Source organism: Phyllobates terribilis, unplaced genomic scaffold (genome assembly GCF_046119375.1).
Source record: "Phyllobates terribilis strain yellow unplaced genomic scaffold, ASM4611937v1 Scaffold_8__6_contigs__length_399053987, whole genome shotgun sequence".
In the NCBI taxonomy this organism is placed as follows: domain Eukaryota; kingdom Metazoa; phylum Chordata; class Amphibia; order Anura; family Dendrobatidae; genus Phyllobates; species Phyllobates terribilis.
The window spans coordinates 372,934,246-372,960,619 of NW_027362768.1; the positions used below are offsets into that span (position 1 = coordinate 372,934,246).

Sequence of the window (26,374 nt, forward strand, 5' to 3'; positions counted from 1 at the left end):
CTGCTGCTGGTGGTAAGGGGAATAGGCGTGTTGGGAAGGGGAAAAAAGGTTGTGTCCGTGGGGTAGGTGCAGAAGAAAGACCATCTTCCAGCCAAACTAAAATGTCTACTTCTTTTAGCGGACAATGTGATAAGATCCCTTTCTTACGGCCACGCCAATCGCTACAAATTCCAGATGAGGCACAAAAACAGCAGGTGCTTCAACGGATATCAAGTGCTCCTTTAAGTGGGCTCTCCTCCACATCAACTTCAACATCACAAATACTCCAGTCCTCAAAGGTGTCACCCAAATCGCACTTGCTTCCTCACAGCTCCCAAATCTCCAGCTGCCCGTCTGAGTATGAGGTAGAACAGATGGTTGAGTCTGCAGAGCTGTTTACTCATACTATAGCCTGGGAATCAGAGGTCGACTCCAGCGCTTCTGTGAATCCAGACGAGGAAATGATCTGCACTGATGCCCAGAATCTTTATGAGTCGGATCCAGGACCAGACGCAGAAGGTTCTGACCATAATGTAGACCCTCATTCCCAAACTGTAACTCCTGTTGGTGGAGACAATGAGGAAGACGATGATAAGACTCAAATACCTGATTGGAGCGACAACTTTAGTTTTTTGTCAGGGCAGGAACAGGTTGGCTCTGAGGACGACGGGTGTGATAACGCACAGGGTGATGATGATGAGGTCGGAGATCCCACTTACTGTCAACCCACAGTCAGCCAAGAGATGAGGTCAGCAGAGGAGGTGGAGGAAGATGCTAGTGACGACGAGGTCAGGTTGCGCCTTCCTGGACAGAGACGTAGTACTGGAAGCACGTCAACAACTGCATCCTCAAACACAACTCTGCCTCTCACCACAAGTCGTGGTGGCTCTTCAGGTCGCATGGGTGCTAAGCCTTGCATAGCCTGGGCATTTTTTCAGATCGATAAAGATGACCCAACTCGTGTTATCTGTAACATTTGTCAGCAAAAGCTAAGTAGAGGCCAAAAAATACATAGTTTGAGTACTTCATGCATGAACCGGCACATGGACATGAAGCATAAGTTGCAGTGGGAAGCTCAGTGTGCTACAATGCGGTCTAGCCGGCCGGGCCAACCACCGTCTGCCATATCTTGTGCATCCGCAGCCTCTTCATCCTCTGTGACTGGGGGGACAGCAGTCACACCTGTTTTGGGGCGCAGACCTGCCACCTCTTTACCCGCAACAGCCAGCGTGATTGGCAGGTCATCATTTTCTTTGGAGGTGGTAACACCAGCTGGTCTTGAGCGCTGTCCGACATCGATAGCACCACCTTTGGATCAAGGCAACCTAACATGTCCGCCTGCATCTTCCTCACAGACCGGCAGTTTGCCGGGGACACCCTTATCAACCCCGTCTAAGCACAATAGCCAGCCCTCGGTCCCTAAGATGTGGACAAGTAAAAGACCATTTCCTCCTAGCCATGAGAAAGCTAAGAGGTTGAATTTCACCATCTGCAAGCTCTTGGCTACAGAAATGCTGCCTTTCCGCCTGGTGGACACAGAGGATTTTCGAGACCTTATGTCCGTCGCAGTGCCCCAGTACCAGATGCCCAGTCGGCACTACTTCTCAAAGAAAGGTGTGCCTGCGCTCCACCAGCATGTCGCACACAACATCACCGCTTCTTTGAGAAACTCTGTGTGTGACAGGGTGCATTTCACCACAGACACTTGGACGAGTAGGCATGGACAGGGGCGTTACATGTCGCTGACTGGGCACTGGGTAACTATGGTGACAGCAGGACAAGGGGCTGCTGTCCAAGTCTTGCCGTCCCCACGAGTTGTGCGTCAATCCTCTTTATGTCAAAGTTCCTCCACTGCTTCTGCCTCCTCAACCTCCTCTCGGTCTTCCACCTGCACCCAAAGCCTGTCTGGTCATGCCACAAGCTTTCTAACTGCACAGAAGGGATCCTGCACACCTCCTTACTATGCTGGCAGTAGGGCTCAACGTCATCAGGCGGTTTTTACATTGAAATGTCTGGGAAATGTGAGTCACACAGCTGAGGAGTTGTGGTCAGCTCTGGAGAACCAATTTCATGAATGGTTGTCTCCACTGGACCTGAAACCAGGGAAGGCCGTGTGCGACAATGCTGCAAACCTGGGTGCGGCCCTTCGCCGGGGCAATGTCACACACGTGCCTTGTATGGCTCACGTGTTGAACCTGGTTGTCCAGCAATTTTTAGCCCACTATCCCAGACTAGATGGCCTTCTGCAGAGGGCACGGTCGCTGTGTGCTCACTTCCGCCGTTCGCATCCCGCAGCTCAGCGACTTACATCTCTACAGAAGTCGTTGGGCCTGCCACTTCACCGGCTAAAATGCGATGTGCCTACCCGGTGGAATTCAACTCTGCACATGTTGCAGCGACTGTGGCAGCACCGACAAGCCCTGGTGCAATACGTTCTGACGTATAGCCTGGGCCAACGAGATTCAGAGGTGGGGCAAATCACGCTGGAGGAGTGGTCTCAGATCAGGGACCTATGCACCCTTCTGCACAGTTTTGAAATGACGACGAAGATGTTTAGTGCTGACGATGCCATTATCAGCATGACTATTCCGGTGATTTACATGCTGGAGCACATGTTAAACAGAATTCGGAGTCAGGTGGTGGCACAAGAGGAGGTGGAGGAAGTAGAGGAGGAGGAGTTGTATGCGGAAGGGCTAACATCTGCAAGGTCCAGACGGTCGGCAGCACCAGGGCGGCAGGCATGTGAGGGTGGGGGAGATTATTTTACCAGGGCGCATGGTAGCAGCCAAACTAGTGAGGAAGGTGCAGGAGCCCAGGAAGAAGTGGAGGACGAACTGATGGAAGACTCATCAGATGAGGGAGACCTTGATCACATTTCTGTTGTGCGAGGTTGGGGGGAGAGGACAGAGGAAGGAAGCATGATTGTTACCTCGCCACCAACACAACAGGGACTTGGTGCTCCTGGATGTGCAACACACATGAGTGCCTTCTTGCTGCACTACCTGCAACATGACCCTCGAATTGTGAGAATTAGAAATAATCCTGACTACTGGGTTGCCACACTGTTAGATCCCCGGTACAAAAGTAAATTTGCAGAAATTATTCCTGCCATAGAAAGGGATGCACGCATGCAGGAGTATCAGCAGAGACTGTTGCAGAATCTTACATGTGCTTTTCCACAAAACACCAGTGGTTCACGTAGTGAATCTTACAGTTCTAACTTGCCAACCGTGGTCTGTATGGAATTGTTCAATAAAGGGCCCAAAATTAAGATAACATAGATGGGAGAGGTCTCTATGAATAGGAATTCCTAAGTATTTGATACCCTGTGAGGGCCAGGCAAAGGGAAAGTTGGACTGGATGGAATCCTATATGGATTTAGGGAGGGAGACATCGAGGGCCTCAGACTTCGCTGCATTGATTTTAAAATTTTACCATGTAACAAAGTGATCTATTTCAGCCATAACAGCAGGGATGGATATTTGTGATTGAGTGATATATACTAGGACATCATCAGCAAATAGAGAGCACTTGTACTCGGTGCCTCCCACCTCAATCCACCTAATATTGGGGTTATGGCGAATTGATGAGAGCAGGTGCTCCGTCACTAGGATGTATAAGAGAGGGGACAGAGGACATCCCTGCCTTGTCCCATTGGTGATTGTGAAAGGTGATGAAAATGTTCTGACGCACCCCCTGGGCCTTGGGACACCCGGAGCCGGACCCTTTTTGGTGGATGCTGGTGGTTGTAGTCTTCGTGGCGGCGATCCGGTTCCGTGGCTCAGGGCGGTCAAACCAGTGGCGGAACTATTTATGTGGTTTTCATGTTTAAATGTCCGACTACGCCACCCGTGGATTGCGGTCAGAGTGAACCGCCGCTACAGGGCAGACCGCTAAGGCTGGTGTTGTGGGTGCAGCAGAGCGTAGCATAACTCCCCACGGGAGGAGTATAGCCTCAGGGCAGTGTATGCGGAGGATGGGGGTGATGGTGCAGGGCAGCAGCAGTAACGACACGGAGTCAGTGATGCAGTTCAGGGCCTTTACTCACAGTTCTTATTATCCAGACCACGTCTGCAGGTAACGGCTGCCCACGTCGTACTGTGCTCACCAGGTGAGGGGCTCAGACAACTCCCAGATAACTTTGGAGCGCTTCACAGGACCCCCTTTGTGTGTCCTTTGTCTGGCCTTTCTTACCAACACTTCTGTCCGGCTGCCTCGGGCCTCCTCTTGGTAAACTTGGCGCCAGTTTCCCTGACCCTATGTGGTGCCTTCCTAGCGGGTGGAGCAAGGGGCTGCGCCACATAAAATGTCAGAGCCTCCGGTTTCTAGCTGAGGGTCGTTTCCTGCCTCCACTAGTTCGGGGACCGGTCTCCCCCTTTGGCCTGACCCCTCCACGCAGGTGGATTCGGGCGTGCGGTGGCGACTCGCCCGTCCGCACCCCTGGGATCCCTTCATTCCTCGTTCCTGGAGCCTTCTCCGCTCCTCTTCCTTCCTTCTCCCTCTTGCAGGCCTGGGCCTCTGTTACTAGGCCCGCCTCCGGAGCAGAGCTCATGCAGAGCCCCTGCTCCCTGCCACTTCTGCTCAGACTTCTCTGCACTGAACTAAGATGGTGCCCACCTTTTATACTCCCTTCTCAATGCACCCAGGAACTGCTTCCTCCCTGCTCCTGCACTGCAGGGTTCCCCTTCCTCAGTGTTCCCTCCCCCCACTGCAGCCAGGGACAGGGACTGTCGTGCCCATCTCAGGGGCATATTGGTCGCCCTGCCCCACGGCAATGTGGTGTAATGCATGCAGGTGTCGGGTCCTGATCCACACTCCATCCTTATCTGAGAGTGAGATATCACACCTCTGGGTGAGGTGCAATACGTCTGTAGCAACCGAGCCCTCGGTGCTACAGTTCCATTTATCTTCAGCCTAGGTGACGTATTGTGATACAGGGCCGTGATTTTGGCTATAAAAGGGTCCCCTAGACCCCTACCCCAAGCTTTTTAAGAGAATCATATATGGCGTGCCAGGAGACTCTATGGAATGCTTTCTCAGCATCCAACGAGAGTATCTACTTACAAATTTTTAACTGCATCTAGCCCAGGAAATACTTTGTGCCTTGTAGCAGTGTCTGCTAGTCAGCGGATTATCCCGGCTGTTAAGCAAGCTACACCACCTGTAGTTTGGACACTTAATTTTTTCAAAGGAAATGCTTCGGGACCACGGGATACTTAGTGAAGAGCATCAGGAGGCACCCCAAGGCATAGGGGCTGGGACTGGCACTAGGATGCCTTGCGGTGGACAGCCGAGCTCGATCCTTATAAAAGCTTTTTAACTGCAGCAGCTTTAGTGGACGCTACTGGAGCTGGAATTACGCGGCTGCTGGCATGAGACTTGCCCTCCAATAGATCCTTGTAAATGGATTTAAAGTGTATTCATTCAAATTAGAGGGACAATTTAAATTAAAAAGCTTAGAGCTGCCTCCACCACAGGGGGGCTCTCTCGACCCACCAGCGGACAGGCACCAGTATTGGGAGAGGGGGGCTGGCCGTCAGGGTTCACCGCGGCTCTGGCACAAACCCGGCGACACGGAGGTGGCACGGGCAGGAGCGGACTGGCCGTCTCGGCTTCTCACTTTTTGGATTTTAGAAGGGCATGACATGCCTATATCTGTGTCTCCCCCTCCTTTTACTCCTCCACCTCTTTTCTTTTCGCATGACTATATGTACTTGTCACTTTTCCATGTGTTAGTTGTGTCTTCTGAGCAGTTTGTCAGCTTTTGGACACCTTTGAAGGTGTTTTCTATGTGTTTCTATGTGTTTTTGTTTGCCTGCCATTGGTTTTAACGGTGTTCGAAGGTGTTCGACGAACCGAACCGAACTCGAACACTACGGGGGTGGCTCAACACTAGACGTGATCACGCGCCTGGCACATTGCCAGTTACTGAAATCTCATGTACATGAAGCTTAATGATTGTGAAATGGAAAGTTTCTGCAAGTTTCTCTTTTAAACTTGTCGCTGTTTTTGAGATTTCCGCTTGTTGTCAGCGAATTGAAGCCTTGTTCACATACAACGCTGGACACCCGCATCCAACCCTGTCCACAGGAGCTTGCAATCTTATCTTTCTCTGCTTTTTTTTCTACCTTTTAGCGTTTTTCTGTATTTCAATGCCGCACTACTTCCAATATCTCTGTTTGCTGCTAGTGGATAATAATATTTTTGTTTTCATCCTAAGGTTGAAAACCATCCAAGCTGAGGGTCTGTTTTAATGTATCCAGTGTAGACCTTTATTGTAACAACCATACTGATGCCTTTCCTGTCCTGATAGTTGATGGGTGTTCAGCTCACAGATTGTCTAGAAGGAATACAATTGTAACAAACCCTCAGCTGTGAGAAGTATAATCTCAGGACATGTTTTCAGCCTGTGTGTGTGTAACCAGGAATGTTCCAATTCACAAGCAGCGATTGTGATAATGGTGAGGAATAGAAACACAATGTATATCATCATGCTGAGAGAGAAATTAGATTGTGAGCTCCTGTGGACAGGGATAGAAGAGACCCCCAGAGTCTTCAGCATGGATCTTATTCCTCCGCCATCGTACCGGGCTCGGGAAATTTTGCTAATGTTTGCCTCATTGACAATCAGTCATTCATTTAAAGGTCTCCAGGAGGCGACAGGGCGACCAGAGCCTGAATGTCACCTCCCGCTGTGACCGCTCCTGCCACATAATCGTTGGGCCCTTTTTTGTACAATTTTGCACCAGTCTCCAGTAGCTTTAAGCCCCCCAGAACCCATTACCCCCCTCCGGAGGCTTTAGCTCCTATCGACCACCCCTCTCCCAATCCATTTCATCTTCATTACCAGTAGCCGGCTGCGCTCTTCCTGCGGTCGTGGCCCGGCAGACCATCTGTTATCACGCGCTAATAGAGCAGTGCATCATGGGAGGCCATGGAGGAAGCATGGGGATGCCGCGCCACCTAAAAAAAGGGCAGATTTTCTTTTTTGGGCTCTAGGAGAGCTGGGTGGCCCTGTTTTTGGATTGTCAAACTGTGTGTGTGTATATAATGTATATTATAGATTTCCTGCCGCCTCTCACGTCCCGCGCCGTTATTTATCACAAGTGTAATGAGACATTCCCAGCAAAGGCAGAAAAGCGACGGAGAAAGAAAACGACTCCGAAGTGTTGAAAAACGTGCGGTATTAGATGCCTGATGAGCTAGAGCCCGTCCGTGACGCTCTGCTCATATTTGGAGCTTTCTGCTTGTATACGCCGGGTTTATATTGTACGTTCAAAGGAACGCGCCACCAGGAAATTCTCCCCTTGTAATGTGGCCATTTGTGAAATGCAGGGGGCAAAGCTAAAAAAAAAGGACTCACAAAATGCCATTCAGGGCATTAAAAGGTGTAAACTCCGCCCCCCTGACTACAGGAGTCATGTGATCAGTTTCAGCTTTTCTGAATGCCTAAAAGGTTATACAATGGAAGGGACATTTCTGGGTGATCTGAAGGATCAGACATCTTAACATCTGCTGACTTGCCAGAAGAGACGCCTAAGAACGTGCTACAAAAAAGAAAAATAGGGCCCACACATCTTTAGTAATTAAGGTACAGGTGCACAAATAGGCTACGAGGCCAATGTACAAACACCATGTGTCAGCACACTGCGATTAATGAATACATGAACTCTACTATTGCTTAAAATTGTAAGGTACTTGGGTGTTTTTTGATCAAAGAGCACAATAGCCTCCAACCACGTCAAGGTGACCTTTAATATGGATAGCTATAGAAGATGCTGACCTGCCAGATCGGAAACCAGATGGTTCTCGTCTGCCGGATCGGACGCGCCGGCCTGACACCGTGCTACGGACCATGCTTGGAAACGAGTGGTGTGGAAGATGGTCATTAATTACTTCTGCCTATCATTCTTTGTCTATACTTAGTCCTTCAGTAAGAAACCCATCACCATCCTCCACCCGCAAATTTCATGAATATAAAGATGGTTGCTTACACAAAGCACAACCATTGCTGGTCTTCCACTCCAAGCTGCGCTGCACAAACGTCAGTCTCCACTCGGTGGTTCATCCGCCAATCATCCGGCCGGTCTCCCCGAAAACTTCTGACTCCTCTTTATCTCCAGAACGATTAATTATTCTCAGCGCGGCCAGGCGCAGGCTGCTTCCTCTCAGATCCTGCACATCGCCTTCCCCAAGTTGAATTAATGAAGCTAAGTTTGCAAATGAACCATAATTTCAAAGACAAGCGCGTTGTTGGAAGGTCTGGGGATGATGTATGCCTGCTCTCGCTCGTTAGCAGCTGTCTCTTTAATTACTGCAGATGCTAACGAGATGCTAACAGCATATGGTGACAGGGAAGTACTTGCACTTTTGCACCAAAGCAGATTGACATGTGAAAGCCGCTCCATGTCCAAGTCCGTGGTGGCCAGGGGTGTTGTCAGTGCAGCGAGACGTCACCATAGTCTCTATCCCCATCGGGAACCGTAATTAATATTCGGGCGTGTATACTTAAGCAGCTCACTACGATCAGACCAGTTTATAACACTCTTCAGATTTGCTGAATATTCACTGAGTCTGAGGGGTCTTCTGCTCAACGATAATGCAAAATGGTCGGATTATCCCTGAGATGATGTACGTTACTCTTTATTAACGTCCATGCTTTAACCGTTTATTAGCTTTAGTATCAGTTGTTTGTACCGTTCAGTTTAAAAAAAAAAAGTTTGTTTTCAAAATGTTTGAAAAAAAAAAAAGTTTTAAAACTCTTTTTTTAAAAAAAAAACTGAAAAGTTTTAAAACTTTAATTTTTTTTTTCAAACTTTTTGAAAACAAACTTTTTTTTTTTTTTTTTTACTTCCATGATCGTTGTCCTCAGTTTTGGGTATTGATTGTTTTCTTTTCCTCTCATTTTGTCAAATGGGATGTTGAGGAGGCAAAATTCAGGAACTCATTTTCTATTGCTCGATAAATGACGTAATCATTTCTTGATGGCTTCTGCTGGCTAATATCCTGTGGACTAACACTGGATTTGGCAATTAGATGAGTTTACACATCTTATCCACCCGCTGCAGATTTCAGTAAATAGTGGGGAGATTCTAACAACTGCCGCAGGTCACTGATGCGGATTTCACCCCTTGCCATATAGCTGGGGTGGAGCCACCGTGGATTTTTATCTGTAAATATGGACTTGAAGGGGTTGTTCTACTCCACATCAGCCAGTGAGCAGTGCCTATGACGACACATCCCAACATACTTGCTGGAATGCGTTCACAATCGTTGACGTCAACAGCATCGCTCACCACCTGATGCAGTGTGAAATAGCCCCTCTAAAGGGATCACATAACCAGTACACTGCATAAGAAGCGATCATGTAAATGGGGGTCCCATAGTGCACATGCGTACTTTCACTCCATTCACATCTATGTAGGGGTAGTGCACATGCGTTACTGTCACTCCATTCACATTTATGTAGGGGTAGTGCGCATGCGTTACTGTCACTCCATTCACATCTATGTAGGGGTAGTGCGCATGCCTTACTGTCACTCCATTCACATTTATGTAGGGGTAGTGCGCATGCCTTACTGTCACTCCATTCACATTTATGTAGGGGTAGTGCGCATGCGTTGCCTTCACTCCATTCACATCTATGTAGCGGTAATGCGCATGTGTTACTGTCACTCCATTCACATCTATGTAGGGGTAATGCGCATGCGTTGCCTTCACTCCATTCACATCTATGTAGGGGTAATGCGCATGTGTTACTGTCACTCCATTCACATCTATGTAGGGGTAGTGCGCATGCGTTACTGTCACTCCATTCACATCTATGTAGGGGTAGTGCGCATGCCTTACTGTCACTCCATTCACATTTATGTAGGGGTAGTGCGCATGCCTTACTGTCACTCCATTCACATTTATGTAGGGGTAGTGCGCATGCGTTGCCTTCACTCCATTCACATCTATGTAGGGGTAATGCGCATGTGTTACTGTCACTCCATTCACATCTATGTAGGGGTAATGCGCATGCGTTGCCTTCACTCCATTCACATCTATGTAGGGGTAATGCGCATGTGTTACTGTCACTCCATTCACATCTATGTAGGGGTAGTGCGCATGCGTTACTGTCACTCCATTCACATCTATGTAGGGGTAGTGCGCATGCCTTACTGTCACTCCATTCACATTTATGTAGGGGTAGTGCGCATGCCTTACTGTCACTCCATTCACATTTATGTAGGGGTAGTGCGCATGCGTTGCCTTCACTCCATTCACATCTATGTAGGGGTAGTGCGCATGCGTTACTGTCACTCCATTCACATCTATGTAGGGGTAGTGCGCATGTATTACTGTCACTCCATTCACATTTATGTAGGGGTAGTGCGCATGCGTTGCCTTCACTCCATTGACATCTATGCAGGGGTAGTGCGCATGCGTTACTGTCACTCCATTCACATTTATGTAGGGGTAGTGCGCATGCGTTACTGTCACTCCATTCACATTTATGTAGGGGTACTGCGCATGTGTTACTGTCACTCCATTCACATCTATGTAGGGGTAGTGCGCATGCGTTACTGTCACTCCATTCACATCTATGTAGGGGTAGTGCACATGCGTTACTGTCACTCCATTCACATCTATGTAGGGGTAGTGCGCATGCGTTACTGTCACTCCATTCACATCTATGTAGGGGTAGTGCACATGCGTTACTGTCACTCCATTCACATCTATGTAGGGGTAGTGCGCATGCGTTACTGTCACTCCATTCACATCTATGTAGGGGTAGTGCACATGCGTTACTGTCACTCCATTCACATCTATGTAGGGGTAGTGCACATGCGTTACTGTCACTCCATTCACATTTATGTAGGGGTAGTGCGCATGTGTTACTGTCACTCCATTCACATCTATGTAGGGGTAGTGCGCATGCGTTACTGTCACTCCATTCACATCTATGTAGGGGTAGTGCACATGCGTTACTGTCACTCCATTCACATTTATGTAGGGGTAATGCGCATGCGTTACTGTCACTCCATTCACATCTATGTATGGGGTAGTGCGAATGCGTTACTGTCACTCCATTCACATCTATGTAGGGGTAGTGCGCATGCCTTACTGTCACTCCATTCACATCTATGTAGGGGTAGTGCGCATGCCTTACTGTCACTCCATTCACATTTATGTAGGGGTACTGCGCATGTGTTACTGTCACTCCATTCACATCTATGTAGGGGTAGTGCGCATGTGTTACTGTCACTCCATTCACATCTATGTAGGGGTAGTGCGCATGCGTTGCCTTCACTCCATTCACATCTATGTAGGGGTAGTGCGCATGCGTTACTGTCACTCCATTCACATCTATGTAGGGGTAGTGCGCATGCGTTGCCTTCACTCCATTGACATCTATGCAGGGGTAGTGCGCATGCGTTACTGTCACTCCATTCACATTTATGTAGGGGTAGTGCGCATGCGTTACTGTCACTCCATTCACATTTATGTAGGGGTACTGCGCATGTGTTACTGTCACTCCATTCACATTTATGTAGGGGTAGTGCGCATGCGTTACTGTCACTCCATTCACATCTATGTAGGGGTAGTGCACATGCGTTACTGTCACTCCATTCACATCTATGTAGGGGTAGTGCGCATGCGTTACTGTCACTCCATTCACATTTATGTAGGGGTAGTGCGCATGCGTTACTGTCACTCCATTCACATCTATGTAGGGGTAGTGCACATGCGTTACTGTCACTCCATTCACATTTATGTAGGGGTAGTGCACATGCGTTACTGTCACTCCATTCACATCTATGTAGGGGTAGTGCACATGCGTTACTGTCACTCCATTCACATCTATGTAGGGGTAGTGCGCATGCGTTACTGTCACTCCATTCACATCTATGTAGGGGTAGTGCACATGCGTTACTGTCACTCCATTCACATCTATGTAGGGGTAGTGCACATGCGTTACTGTCACTCCATTCACATTTATGTAGGGGTAGTGCGCATGCGTTACTGTCACTCCATTCACATTTATGTAGGGGTACTGCGCATGTGTTACTGTCACTCCATTCACATCTATGTAGGGGTAGTGCGCATGCGTTACTGTCACTCCATTCACATCTATGTAGGGGTAGTGCACATGCGTTACTGTCACTCCATTCACATCTATGTAGGGGTAGTGCGCATGCGTTACTGTCACTCCATTCACATCTATGTAGGGGTAGTGCACATGCGTTACTGTCACTCCATTCACATCTATGTAGGGGTAGTGCACATGCGTTACTGTCACTCCATTCACATTTATGTAGGGGTAGTGCGCATGTGTTACTGTCACTCCATTCACATCTATGTAGGGGTAGTGCGCATGCGTTACTGTCACTCCATTCACATCTATGTAGGGGTAGTGCACATGCGTTACTGTCACTCCATTCACATTTATGTAGGGGTAATGCGCATGCGTTACTGTCACTCCATTCACATCTATGTATGGGGTAGTGCGAATGCGTTACTGTCACTCCATTCACATCTATGTAGGGGTAGTGCGCATGCCTTACTGTCACTCCATTCACATCTATGTAGGGGTAGTGCGCATGCCTTACTGTCACTCCATTCACATTTATGTAGGGGTACTGCGCATGTGTTACTGTCACTCCATTCACATCTATGTAGGGGTAGTGCGCATGTGTTACTGTCACTCCATTCACATCTATGTAGGGGTAGTGCGCATGCGTTGCCTTCACTCCATTCACATCTATGTAGGGGTAGTGCGCATGCGTTACTGTCACTCCATTCACATCTATGTAGGGGTAGTGCGCATGCGTTGCCTTCACTCCATTGACATCTATGCAGGGGTAGTGCGCATGCGTTACTGTCACTCCATTCACATTTATGTAGGGGTAGTGCGCATGCGTTACTGTCACTCCATTCACATTTATGTAGGGGTACTGCGCATGTGTTACTGTCACTCCATTCACATTTATGTAGGGGTAGTGCGCATGCGTTACTGTCACTCCATTCACATCTATGTAGGGGTAGTGCACATGCGTTACTGTCACTCCATTCACATCTATGTAGGGGTAGTGCGCATGCGTTACTGTCACTCCATTCACATTTATGTAGGGGTAGTGCGCATGCGTTACTGTCACTCCATTCACATCTATGTAGGGGTAGTGCACATGCGTTACTGTCACTCCATTCACATTTATGTAGGGGTAGTGCACATGCGTTACTGTCACTCCATTCACATCTATGTAGGGGTAGTGCACATGCGTTACTGTCACTCCATTCACATTTATGTAGGGGTAGTGCACATGCGTTACTGTCACTCCATTCACATCTATGTAGGGGTAGTGCACATGCGTTACTGTCACTCCATTCACATCTATGTAGGGGTAGTGCACATGCGTTACTGTCACTCCATTCACATCTATGTAGGGGTAGTGCACATGCGTTACTGTCACTCCATTCACATCTATGTAGGGGTAGTGCACATGCGTTACTGTCACTCCATTCACATCTATGTAGGGGTACTGCGCATGCGTTACTGTCACTCCATTCACATTTATGTAGGGGTAGTGCGCATGCGTTACTGTCACTCCATTCACATTTATGTAGGGGTACTGCGCATGTGTTACTGTCACTCCATTCACATCTATGTAGGGGTACTGCGCATGTGTTACCTCCATTCCCTGTCTTGGATCAGTGGTCATACACCCATACTACCACTTCCATAGACCCATAGAAGGGAATGCAGTGCTGGTAACACATGTTCTTTGCCATTTGGGACCCCCATACGATCGCTGGGGGTCTGTGGGTGGGGATAAATGTTTATGGGAGGACCCTTTGTTGTATACGATCTATAATGTGGTGTCAGATAATTGGGTGTTTCCTCCCGTGACCTAAATGTCGCCTCCTCTCGTCCCATGCAGGAATGTGCCGGCGAGCCGCTGTTCATGCTGTACTGCGCCATCAAGCAGCAGATGGAGAAGGGGCCGATCGACGCCATCACAGGAGAAGCGCGATACTCCCTGAGCGAAGACAAGCTCATCCGCCAGCAGATCGACTACAAGATGCTGGTCAGTGTCCGGAGAATGGGGACCTGTGCCATCCCGGTTTTGGGATGATTATTCTCCAGGGTGGCCATGAATCATGCAGGGAAGTAGTTGCAGACAGCCAGGAGGGTGGTCGTCCCATGGCGGTGTCCGCCATACCTCAGTGCAGATGGGGTCAGACATGTTTTGGTCTCGCCCCTGTCCCGTGTTCGCCTTGACCACAGGCGCTGCTTACTGGATGAGTCTGTGGCTGCTCTGCGCTGTTATTGGTGATTTCCCACCCGTTCATCTTACATTGGTATTTTTTTCTCTCTCTTTCTCTCTCGCCAACCTGTCTCTTCCTCTTCTGTGTGTCTCACTAATGTGGCTTGCCTGTTAATGGATTGAAGAATCCTTGTGCCGATGACGGGCTGAGCGATGAGTCATGTTGCCGCTCGCCTCAAGTAAGTTTACTCGCTCCCCCTTCCTCCGCTTTGGTGGTGGTGGGAGGGGGGTCTGTAGATGGGATCCTTCAATCCATTTCATGGCTTCATGTCTATCCGAGTACATGTGCCCCAAACGCATATTCTGCTTGGTGGAGGTAGATCCTAATTGGTTTCCATAAGGACAGCGACAGGCTGATGTCTTCGGGGTTGCTTGACCCACATGACAGTTTCCTGTCCCTTTTTTCTAATACAAAGCTCCAAATCTCCTGCATATAGACAGTTGCATGACATATTGCTGGCGCCTGCAGCTGCCACCAGGGGGAGCTCATGTGCGTCTTGTATACGGCGCTGATATGTAAATATGTGTTAGAGGGGTTATCCGGCAACGACCACAGCCCTCACTTCTGTGCCAGTGACGTCACGCCGTGCATGATTGTCGGGAATTGTGCATCCTTTTTGTGCTCGTGTCACAACCTCATCGGCACAGAGGGGAGCAGCTCTGGATACCCCCCCTTCTGAAACTTTTTAATACTTTTCTTTTAAGTTCTTTACAGTTAATATCTTTGATTTCCTTCTGTCATTCGGACTCTGGAAACCAATCCTGCTCTCACACAGCTGATGAGTTTGTTGCAATGTGTCAGTGCAGGTAATCCTCTGTGAGCGTCACACCGCAGGTCCGTTCTTGATCTCTGCCCAGTGAGGAAACGTTTTTCTATTGATCAGGTGTTTGTCTGCAGCCCGTTCCACATTCACACAACAAACACCTGATCAATGAGGCAGAGATCGGGATGATGATGACTATTTCAGAGGAGCGGGACCGGCCATCGTCACCAATTCCTCTCTTGATCGTTGCCTGATGGAATATAAATAATCAGGTGCCGATCGCCTTGCTCTCATCAGTTAGGGCTCGTTGGGGGCAGGCCACTCATCCATGTAAAGGAGAACTTATCTGCACTGACACATTGTGACAAAACGCATCTTTGGGGTCTAAAAGGAGGAATAATCCCCAATTTGCTTTATGCCTTACTGCATGGACTCTATGCCACCATCTTTTAATTAGGCACCTATTACACGGGGTGGTCATGATGTGGCCGTGGGACGATATTTTGCCATTTGGAAAATCTGTTAATGGCTGAAGTTTTGCAACAAGTACAGGTGAAGCAAATGGCTTCACAATCGCATGTGTTGCCGAACCTACTGCCACTCGGGCCACCATGGCCACCACGTGTCATAGTCCCCAGGTCCAGACTGGATTTATCTCGGTGCATCTAATCAGCAGGATTGTCTCCGTGCCACGCGGTGATGCCCCCCTTTCATGGTTATTTAGGGGAGAGCTGAGATTGTCGGCACAGTGTTCTCTTTCAGAAGGCGGCAGGTTTAATGAGCATCAATAACGAATCTTTGCACCTCGCACCTGTGATCTGCGCTCCTCTGGGGGAAGTTGCTCTTATTAAAGCCATAAATTCTAGAAAAAAAAATCTAGAATAATTGAATTGGTTCATTGCAGGTCGCGCTGAATTCCTAAATCTCCTGTCACAATGCAAACTCTTGATTACAGACGCTGAATTGTGTAAATCCCGAGAATGAAAACGCCCCCGAAATTCCAGTGAAGGTGCTGAACTGCGACACCATAACCCAAGTGAAGGAGAAGCTGCTGGACGCGGTGTACAAGGGGGTCCCCTATTCCCAGAGACCCAAAGCAGGAGATATGGACCTCGGTAAGGGCTCCATGATGGCTGCTTAGAAGGAAAGGGTGAAGTGGTCAGCGGGGGGGGTGTCTATATGTGGGCCACTTAAGGAGATGGGGTCCGAAAGTAAAAGACAAGGACCTCGGCAGGAACCTAGAGTCTCGCCCCAGTCCGGATCAGCTGATTGTTTTTGGTCACCCCCCACATTCTTGCACTTGTTGGGGGTCCTCTTGCTATGTAATATTTGGTTGTCCACGTAAGTGTATGTCTTCCTTCTCATCCATCCCGCAGAGTGGCGCCAGGGTAGGATGGCGCGAATAATCCTGCAAGACGAGGATGTGACAACCAAAATAGACAACGACTGGAAGCGCCTCAACACTTTGGCTCACTACCAGGTGCGTAGCCTACGATCCCCTCGTGTATGGGGGCAACGCCATGACTTTTCCCCCCAAAGGCAGATGTCATGGAAAATAACGATCGGCTGTGTTAATGTTCAGAATGCCCAATCCTTTGTTCTCATGTGAGATGAGCGGATGCCAGAAGTGTCTGGCAGCGTCTTATTCACTTCTCCCGTTGAGAGCCCGTGCGTGCCCGGAGGAGGCGAGCAGCGCGTATATGAGGGATGGGAGGAATATCTGATGGCCACTGATTGTACATGGACGCTCTTCTCTTGTGATCTGATCACTGCAGGTTATTGACGGATCTTCGGTCGCTCTGGTGCCCAAGCAGAACTCGGCCTACAACATCTCCAACTCCTCAACGTTTACAAAGTCTCTGAGTCGATACGGTGAGTGCCCGATCCTGCGGCAGCAAATCGCAAATTCATGAAAACGGTGACCCACGGCGTCTGGTACCATAGGCGGATTATAATGAGGGCGATCTGGGCTACCGCCCGGGGCCCAGCCTTCCAGGGGGCCATTGGTCCAAAAAGTAATTGCCCCCATTATAATCCGCACAGGGGCCGCTGCGGCTGCAGCTCATTTAAATAATGCTGGTGCTGCCCTGCCGCATGAGGTCTGGCAGGACGTACCAAGCATACAGAGCACGGGAGCTTCTACTTAAGCCATGGCTACCGTCTCTGCCGGAGAGGAGCATCTGATGGAGTCGCTCCTGAAGACCGGAGAAGCTGTGCCTGCCGGCGTCGTCTCAGTCCTCTGCACAGTACCTGCTTCCTGTGTGTGCACGGAGTCTGCCACTCTGTGTAAGGTACGGTATGTAGTATTTGGCAGTGATAGGCCGGGGGCTGGTGGCCATTGTAAATACTAAAACTTGTGGGTAAATTGTGGGGGGTGGGAGTGTGATTGAACTACATGGGGCAGATGCCCCTGCACAATGTGCCCCCCACTTTGGGCATTAGCTTGCATCATGTATTTATATAGCACATGAAGAGATCACAGTTAAATAGATGTAATATTGTTTTCAGTCTCCGTGTGACCGCAGGCTTCTCCTCTTAGCCTGGATCACCCCTTTGATTTGAGATGGGTCACAGAGGAATTTCTGCAGGCTGCCCAGTAAAATATTACATTTAATTAACTGATCTGTTTATGTGGTATATAAATATATGATGCAAGCAAAAAGCCAAAGTGGAGGGCACAGTGTGTTGGGGCATTTTCCCCATGTAGTTCAATCACACTCCCATCCCCCACATTTTATCCATAATAATAATAATAAGCCATTGCCTTTAGATACAGAGCACTGCTGCAAATTCTACTCCTGTGTAATTATATCACGGTCACTATTCCACAGTCCGAAGTCACCTAGTGAATACAGACTCATCTCAGGAAATCAAACAAACCCTTTAGGGTGCGTGCAGACGATCAGTAATTGCTGCGGATTGGACTCTGCGCACTTGCGCTGCATGCGATCTGCAGCGACCAGATGTTACAGCATAGTGGATGGGATTTGTAGATATCCCATGTCCACTATGCTTCTCCGTGCACCTGCATATCACCAGCGGAGTCGGACATGCGGCGCGTATTTCCAGACTAGGGTCTCCGCAAGAGAAATTCTATTTGTGCAAAGTATAGGATGCGGTGAATCCGTATGGTTCAATGAACACATGCGGATTCACCTGCGTACAGCGCTTTCGACGCAACATATAGAATACAGCGTTCAAAGCGCTGCCGCTACTGACCGTCTGCACATACCCTTAAAGGAAAACTGTCGAGTAAAAATAAACACTATTAACATGCAGATATGCCGTTAATAGCGCTCTGAAGCCATGTGACCAGTGCACTGAGAGCCCCGCTGCCACCAGTAATTATACTTTATTCCTCTCGGCAGCCTCAGGCTTTCTGCCATAGATGTGCATCCAGCATGGCTTTATGGCTGTAACCACACCCTCGCACTCAGCATTAGAGCCAGCTTTCAATCAATGCAGGGATGCAGTTACAGCCGCTGCGTACTGTGCAGAGAGCAGTGACCAAAGCCGTGCCGACCGCACCCCTATTACTGGAAAGCTAGGGTCACACAAGCATATAAAAAATCGGTCCCATTCTCATCAATAAAATTGGTATGATTTTTTTCTCACTTTTGATATATAGTAGGCTATAGAAGGCTATGTGTGGGCTCATACTGTATATGGGGGCTCATACTGTGCGGGCTCGTTCTCTATGTAGGGAGCTGTGTGCGGGCTCGTTCTCTATGTAGGGAGCTGTGTGCGGGCTCGTTCTCTATGTAGGGAGCTGTGTGCGGGCTCGTTCTCTATGTAGGGAGCTGTGTGCGGGCTCTTTCTCTATGTAGGGAGCTGTGTGCGGGCTCTTTCTCTATGTAGGGAGCTGTGTGCGGGCTCGTTCTCTATGTAGGGAGCTGTGTGCGGGCTCGTTCTCTATGTAGGGAGCTGTGTGCGGGCTCTTTCTCTATGTAGGGAGCTGTGTGCGGGCTCGTTCTCTATGTAGGGAGCTGTGTGCGGGCTCGTTCTCTATGTAGGGAGCTGTGTGCGGGCTCGTTCTCTATGTAGGGAGCTGTGTGCGGGCTCGTTCTCTATGTAGGGAGCTGTGTGCGGGCTCGTTCTCTATGTAGGGAGCTGTGTGCGGGCTCGTTCTCTATGTAGGGAGCTGTGTGCGGGCTCGTTCTCTATGTAGGGAGCTGTGTGCGGGCTCGTTCTCTATGTAGGGAGCTGTGTGCGGGCTCGTTCTCTATGTAGGGAGCTGTGTGCGGGCTCATACTGTATCTATTTTTTTCTGGTCAGATTGTTGAAAGATATTGATGAGAGATAGATAGATAGAGATATACACTGCTCAAAAAAATAAAGGGAACACTCAAATAACACATCCTAGATCTGAATGAATGAAATATTCTCATTGAATACTTCTTCTAACCAATGGAGACCTGGATTTGGAGTCACCCCCAAAATTAAAGTGGAAAAACGCACTACAGGCTGATCCAACTTTGATGTAATGTCCTTAAAGCAAGTCAAAATGAGGCTCAGTATTGTGTGTGGTCTCCACGTGCCTGTATGACCTCCCTACAACGCCTGGGCATGCTCCTGATGAGGCTCAGTATTGTGTGTGGCCTCCACGTGCCTGTATGACCTCCCTACAACGCCTGGGCATGCTCCTGATGAGGCCGAGTATTGTGTGTGGTCTCCACGTGCCTGTATGACCTCCCTACAACGCCTGGGCATGCTCCTGATGAGGCTGAGTATTGTGTGTGGCCTCCACGCGCCTGTAAGACCTCCCTACAACGCCTGGACATGCTCCTGATGAGGCTCAGTATTGTGTGTGGCCTCCACGTGCCTGTATGACCTCCCTACAACGCCTGGGCATGCTCCTGATGAGGCTCAGTATTGTGTGTGGCCTCCACGCGCCTGTAAGACCTCCCTACAACGCCTGGACATGCTCCTGATGAGGCTCAGTATTGTGTGTGTGGCCTCCACGTGCCTGTATGACCTCCCTACAATGCCTGGGCATGCTCCTGATGAGGCTCAGTATTGTGTGTGGCCTCCACGTGCCTGTATGACCTCCCTACAACGCCTGGGCATGCTCCTGATGAGGCTGAGTATTGTGTGTGGCCTCCACGTGCCTGTATGACCTCCCTACAACGCCTGGACATGCTCCTGATGAGGCTGAGTATTGTGTGTGGCCTCCACGTGCCTGTATGACCTCCCTACAACGCCTGGACATGCTCCTGATGAGTCTCAGTATTGTGTGTGGTCTCCACGTGTCTGTATGACCTCCCTACAACGCCTGGGCATGCTCCTGATGAGGCTGAGTATTGTGTGTGGCCTCCACGTGCCTGTATGACCTCCATACAACGCCTGGGCATGCTCCTGATGAGTCTCAGTATTGTGTGTGGCCTCCACGTGCCTGTATGACCTCCCTACAACGCCTGGGCATGCTCCTGATGAGGTTGCGGATGGTCTCCTGTGGGATCTCCTTCCAGACCTGGACTAAAGCATCCGCCAACTCCTGGACAGTCTGGTGCAACGTGACGTTGGTGGATGGAGCGAGACATGATGTCCCAGATGTGCTCTATCGGATTCAGGTCTGGGGAACGGGCGGGCCAGTCCATAGCTTCAATGCCTTCATCTTGCAGGAACTGCTGACACACTCCAGCCACATGAGGTCTGGCATTGTCCTGCATTAGGAGGAACCCATGGCCAACCGCACCAGCAGGTCTCACAAGGGGTCTGAGGATCTCATCTCGGTACCTAATAGCAGTCAGGATACCTCTGATGAGCACATGGAGGTCTGTGCGGCCCTTCAAAGAAATGCCACCCCACACCATTACTGACCCACTGCCAAACCGGTCATGCTGAAGGATGTTGCAGGCAGCAGATCGCTCTCCACGGCGTCTCCAGACTCCGTCACGTCTGTCACATGTGCTCAATGTGAACCTGCTTTCATCTGTGAAGAGCACAGGGCGCCAGTGGCGACTTTACCAATCCTGGTGTTCTGTGGCAAATGCCAAGCGTCCTGCACCGTGTTGGGCTGTGAGCACAACCCCCATCTGTGGATGTCGAGCCCTCATACCACCCTCATGGAGTCGGTTTCTAACCGTTGGTGCAGACACATGCACATTTTTGGCCTGCTGGAGGTCATTTTGCAGGGCTCTGGCAGTGCTCCTCCTGTTCCTCCTTGCAAAAAGGCGGAGGTAGCGGTCCTGCTCCTGGGTTGTTGCCCTCCTACAGCCCCCTCCTCGTCTCCTGGTGTACTGGCCTGTCTCCTGGTGTACTGGCCTGTCTGCTGGTGTACTGGCCTGTCTGCTGGTGTACTGGCCTGTCTGCTGGTGTACTGGCCTGTCTGCTGGTGTACTGGCCTGTCTGCTGGTGTACTAGCCTGTCTGCTGGTGTACTGGCCTGTCTGCTGGTGTACTGGCCGGTCTCCTGGTGGCGCCTCCAGCCTCTGGACACTACTCTGACAGACACAGCAAACCTTGCCACAGCTTGCATTGATGTGCCATCCTGGATGAGCTGCACTACCTGAGCAACTTCTGTGGGTTGTAGAGTCCGTCTCATGCTACCACGAGTGTGAAAGCACAGCCAACATTCAAAAGTGACCAAAACATCAGCCAGAAAGCATTGGTACTGAGATGTGGTCTGTGGTCCCCACCTGCAGGACCACTCCTTTATTGAGGGTGTCTTGATAATTGCCAATAATTTCCATCTATTGTCTATTCCATTTGCACAACAGCATGTGAAATTGATTGTCAATCAGTGTTGCTTCCTAAGTGGACAGTTTGATTTCACAGAAGTTTGATTTACTTGGAGTTATATTCTGTTGTTTAAGTGTTCCCTTTATTTTTTGAGCAATATCTATATCTATATATTCAGCCCTCTAGTATGTAAACTGTATATATTTATATATGTTCATTACATATTATCTGATCACCTATAGAGGATGCCTGGTCAGTTAGAGTAGTGGTAGGGCTACATAGGGGCAGTGGACAAGGAGCGGGGGCGCCATACCATTTCAAGTTAGGGCGCCAACCTCCACTGTGAGGAAGGGAATTGTGAAGGGCAAAACTAGTCCCTCCCCTCATTTCTGCTTATTTTATATCATTGTTTTTCTGTGTAATGTGTATGCATTTTTGTATGGAGTTTTTAAACTACGGTAACTAAGTAGAGAATTTTTTTAAGGTTTTTTTTGTTATGTTTTACATGTATAAGGACCCCCATAGGTTGATCGCTTGGGATCACAGGCAGCTGTTGAGATATAGGGGCCACGCAGAGCAGGAGGGGGGATCACAGGCAGCGGTTGAGATATAGGGGCCACGCAGAGCAGGAGGGGGGATCACAGGCAGCGGTTGAGATATAGGGACCACGCAGAGCAGGAGGGGGGATCACAGGCAGCGGTTGAGATATAGGGACCACGCAGAGCAGGAGGGGGGATCACAGGCAGCGGTGGAGATATAGGGGCCACGCAGAGCAGGAGGGGGGATCACAGGCAGCGGTGGAGATATAGGGGCCACGCAGAGCAGGAGGGGGGATCACAGGCAGCGGTGGAGATATAGGGGCCACGCAGAGCAGGAGGAGGGATCACAGGCAGCGGTGGAGATATAGGGGCCACGCAGAGCAGGAGGGGGGATCACAGGCAGCGGTTGAGATATAGGGACCATGCAGAGCAGGAGGGGGGATCACAGGCAGCGGTGGAGATATAGGGACCACGCAGAGCAGGACGGGGGATCACAGGCAGCGGTTGAGATATAGGGACCACGCAGAGCAGGAGGGGGGATCACAGGCAGCGGTTGAGATATAGGGACCACGCAGAGCAGGAGGGGGGGATCACAGGCAGCGGTTGAGATATAGGGACCACGCAGAGCAGGAGGGGGGATCACAGGCAGCGGTGGAGATATAGGGGCCACGCAGAGCAGGAGGGGGGATCACAGGCAGCGGTTGAGATATAGGGACCACGCAAAGCAGGAGGGGGGGGATCACAGGCAGCGGTTGAGATATAGGGACCACGCAGAGCAGGAGGGGGGATCACAGGCAGCGGTGGAGATATAGGGGCCACGCAGAGCAGGAGGGGGGATCACAGGCAGCGGTGGAGATATAGGGGCCACGCAGAGCAGGAGGGGGGATCACAGGCAGCGGTGGAGATATAGGTGCCACGCAGAGCAGGAGGGGGATTACAGGCAGCGGTTGAGATATAGGGACCACGCAGAGCAGGAGGGGGGATCACAGGCAGCGGTGGAGATATAGGGACCACGCAGAGCAGGACGGGGGATCACAGGCAGCGGTTGAGATATAGGGACCACGCAGAGCAGGAGGGGGGATCACAGGCAGCGGTTGAGATATAGGGACCACGCAGAGCAGGAGGGGGGGGATCACAGGCAGCGGTTGAGATAAAGGGGCCACGCAGAGGAGGAGGGGGGATCACAGGCAGCGGTTGAGGTATAGGGGCCACGCAGAGCAGGAGGAGGGATCACAGGCAGCGGTGGAGATATAGGTGCCACGCAGAGCAGGACGGGGGATCACAGGCAGCGGTTGAGATATAGGGACCACGCAGAGCAGGAGGAGGGATCACAGGCAGCGGTGGAGATAAAGGGGCCACGCAGAGCAGGAGGGGGGATCACAGGCAGCGGTGGAGATATAGGGGCCACGCAGAGCAGGAGGGGGGATCACAGGCAGCAGTTGAGGTATAGGGGCCACGCAGAGCAGGAGGAGGGATCACAGGCAGCGGTGGAGATATAGGGGCCACGCAGAGCAGGAGGGGGGATCACAGGCAGCGGTTGAGATATAGGGACCACGCAGAGCAGGAGGGGGGATCACAGGCAGCGGTTGAGATATAGGGACCACGCAGAGCAGGAGGGGGGGATCACAGGCAGCGGTTGAGATATAGGGACCACGCAGAGCAGGAGGGGGGATCACAGGCAGCGGTGGAGATATAGGGGCCACGCAGAGCAGGAGGGGGATTACAGGCAGCGGTGGAGATATAGGGACCACGCAGAGCAGGAGGGGGGATCACAGGCAGCGGTGGAGATATAGGTGCCACGCAGAGCAGGAGGGGGATTACAGGCAGCGGTTGAGATATAGGGACCACGCAGAGCAGGAGGGGGGATCACAGGCAGCGGTGGAGATATAGGGACCACGCAGAGCAGGACGGGGGATCACAGGCAGCGGTTGAGATATAGGGACCACGCAGAGCAGGAGGGGGGATCACAGGCAGCGGTTGAGATATAGGGACCACGCAGAGCAGGAGGGGGGGGATCACAGGCAGCGGTTGAGATAAAGGGGCCACGCAGAGGAGGAGGGGGGATCACAGGCAGCGGTTGAGGTATAGGGGCCACGCAGAGCAGGAGGAGGGATCACAGGCAGCGGTGGAGATATAGGTGCCACGCAGAGCAGGACGGGGGATCACAGGCAGCGGTTGAGATATAGGGACCACGCAGAGCAGGAGGAGGGATCACAGGCAGCGGTGGAGATAAAGGGGCCACGCAGAGCAGGAGGGGGGATCACAGGCAGCGGTGGAGATATAGGGGCCACGCAGAGCAGGAGGGGGGATCACAGGCAGCAGTTGAGGTATAGGGGCCACGCAGAGCAGGAGGAGGGATCACAGGCAGCGGTGGAGATATAGGGGCCACGCAGAGCAGGAGGGGGGATCACAGGCAGCAGTTGAGGTATAGGGGCCACGCAGAGCAGGAGGGGGGATCACAGGCAACAGTGGAAATGTAGGGGCCGCACAAAGCATGAGGGGGGATCGCAGGCAGCGGTGGAGATATAGGGGCTGCGCAGAGCATGAGGGGGGATCGCAGGCAGCGGTAGAGATGTAGAGGCCGCGCAGAGCAGGAGGGGGATCGCAGGCAGCGGTAGAGATGTAGGGGCCGCGCAGAGCAGGAGGGGGATCACAGGCAGCGGTGGATATGTAGGGGCCACGCAGAGCAGGAGGGGGGATCACAGGCAGCGGTGGAGATGTAGGGGCCACGCAGAGCAGGACGGGGGATCACAGGCAGCAGTGGAGATGTAGGGGCCACGCAGAGCAGGAGGGGGGATCGCAGGCTGCGGTGGAGATATAGGGGCCACGCAGAGCAGGAGGGGGGATCGCAGGCTGCGGTGGAGATATAGGGGCCACGCAGAGCAGGAGGGGGGATCGCAGGCTGCGGTGGAGATATAGGGGCCACGCAGAGCAGGAGGGGGGATCACTTTAGCGGTGGAGATGTAGGGGTTTCGCAGAGCATGAGGGGGGATCGCAGGCTGCGGTGGAGATATAGGGGCCACGCAGAGCAGGACGGGGGATCACAGGCAGCGGTGGAGATGTAGGGGTTTCGCAGAGCATGAGGGGGGATTGCAGGCTGCGGTGGAGATGTAGGGGTTTCGCAGAGCAGGAGGGGGGATCACAGGCAGCGATGGAGATGTAGGGGTTTCGCAGAGCATGAGGGGGGATCGCAGGCAGCGGTGGAGATGTAGGGGCCGCACAGAGCACCACTAGGCCCTTTCTCCTCCGCTCTTCTCCTTGTCACGGTCCGTTGTGCCTGTTTATCTCCCAGTAACGCATTGTCTGGAGGTCAAGCAAATATCCGTCCTTTTAGTCACTAATTAAAGCGGCAGAACCGATCTCAAATCAGAGGCAATTGATAGCGATGCTGAAATTAATTATCGCACATAATTGGCTTTGAAATGTCAGCGCGGTGCGAGCGTCTGCTTCTCAGTTTGCATCGTAGGTGTCGTTTACAGGACGACAGGGGGTCAAAACAAAGAATAGAAATAAAAGTTCTGTGGCAGCTGCAGATCAGACGCAAGGTACACAGCGCCTCGCCATCTACTGACTTACAGCATTGCTGCAGCACGTCTATGATGGAGGCGCTCTTAAAGGGCCAGCAATGCTACAATCAGCAGCTTGTAATATGTCTTCCTGGAGGTTCCCGGCAATATTGGTGATTGCTGGGCAGACTGTACAGCGAGTCCCCTCCCTAGTCTGGCTGATAACATGGAATAATAGCAGTCAGCTTGCGTCAGTGTCCCATCATGTGCAACAGCTTAGAAGTAGAGACCTTTCCTTTCCGATGCCATCATGGGCTTTGAGCTAAGTAGATAATACATAAAAAATGGGATTGATGAAACGTAAAATGAGCGGTGGATCTCGCCGGCGTTTGGTTATTCTGGAGGCTGAGTGATTGCTGGGACCTGATGGGGGAAACGTGTGGGCTTGTGATGACGCTGATGGGACACCGGCAGCGAATCAACTCAACACATCATGAAGTTCAATTAGAAGTGTCAGTCAATGCTTCTCCAGCACGGGGATGTCTGAGATACTACAACTCCCAGCATGCATCGATGACCCCAGACTTGCAGGTT

General features: G+C 50.9%; 1 protein-coding gene across 4 annotated transcripts in view; it reads left to right on the top strand.

Moving 5' to 3' along the window:
- PLXNA1 (plexin A1) overlaps nt 1-26,374 on the top strand; it is a 305,584-nt gene that overhangs the window by 268,028 nt on the left and 11,182 nt on the right. For 3 of the 4 annotated variants that reach the window (XM_073644943.1, XM_073644946.1, XM_073644945.1), the window contains exons 24-28: nt 13,905-14,051; nt 14,417-14,470; nt 16,011-16,170; nt 16,432-16,535; nt 16,831-16,927. In XM_073644943.1, coding sequence (XP_073501044.1) covers nt 13,905-14,051; nt 14,417-14,470; nt 16,011-16,170; nt 16,432-16,535; nt 16,831-16,927 — 562 coding nt within the window. The remainder of the gene's footprint in view (nt 1-13,904; nt 14,052-14,416; nt 14,471-16,010; nt 16,171-16,431; nt 16,536-16,830; nt 16,928-26,374) is intronic. The other variant, XM_073644947.1, reaches the window with a different exon arrangement.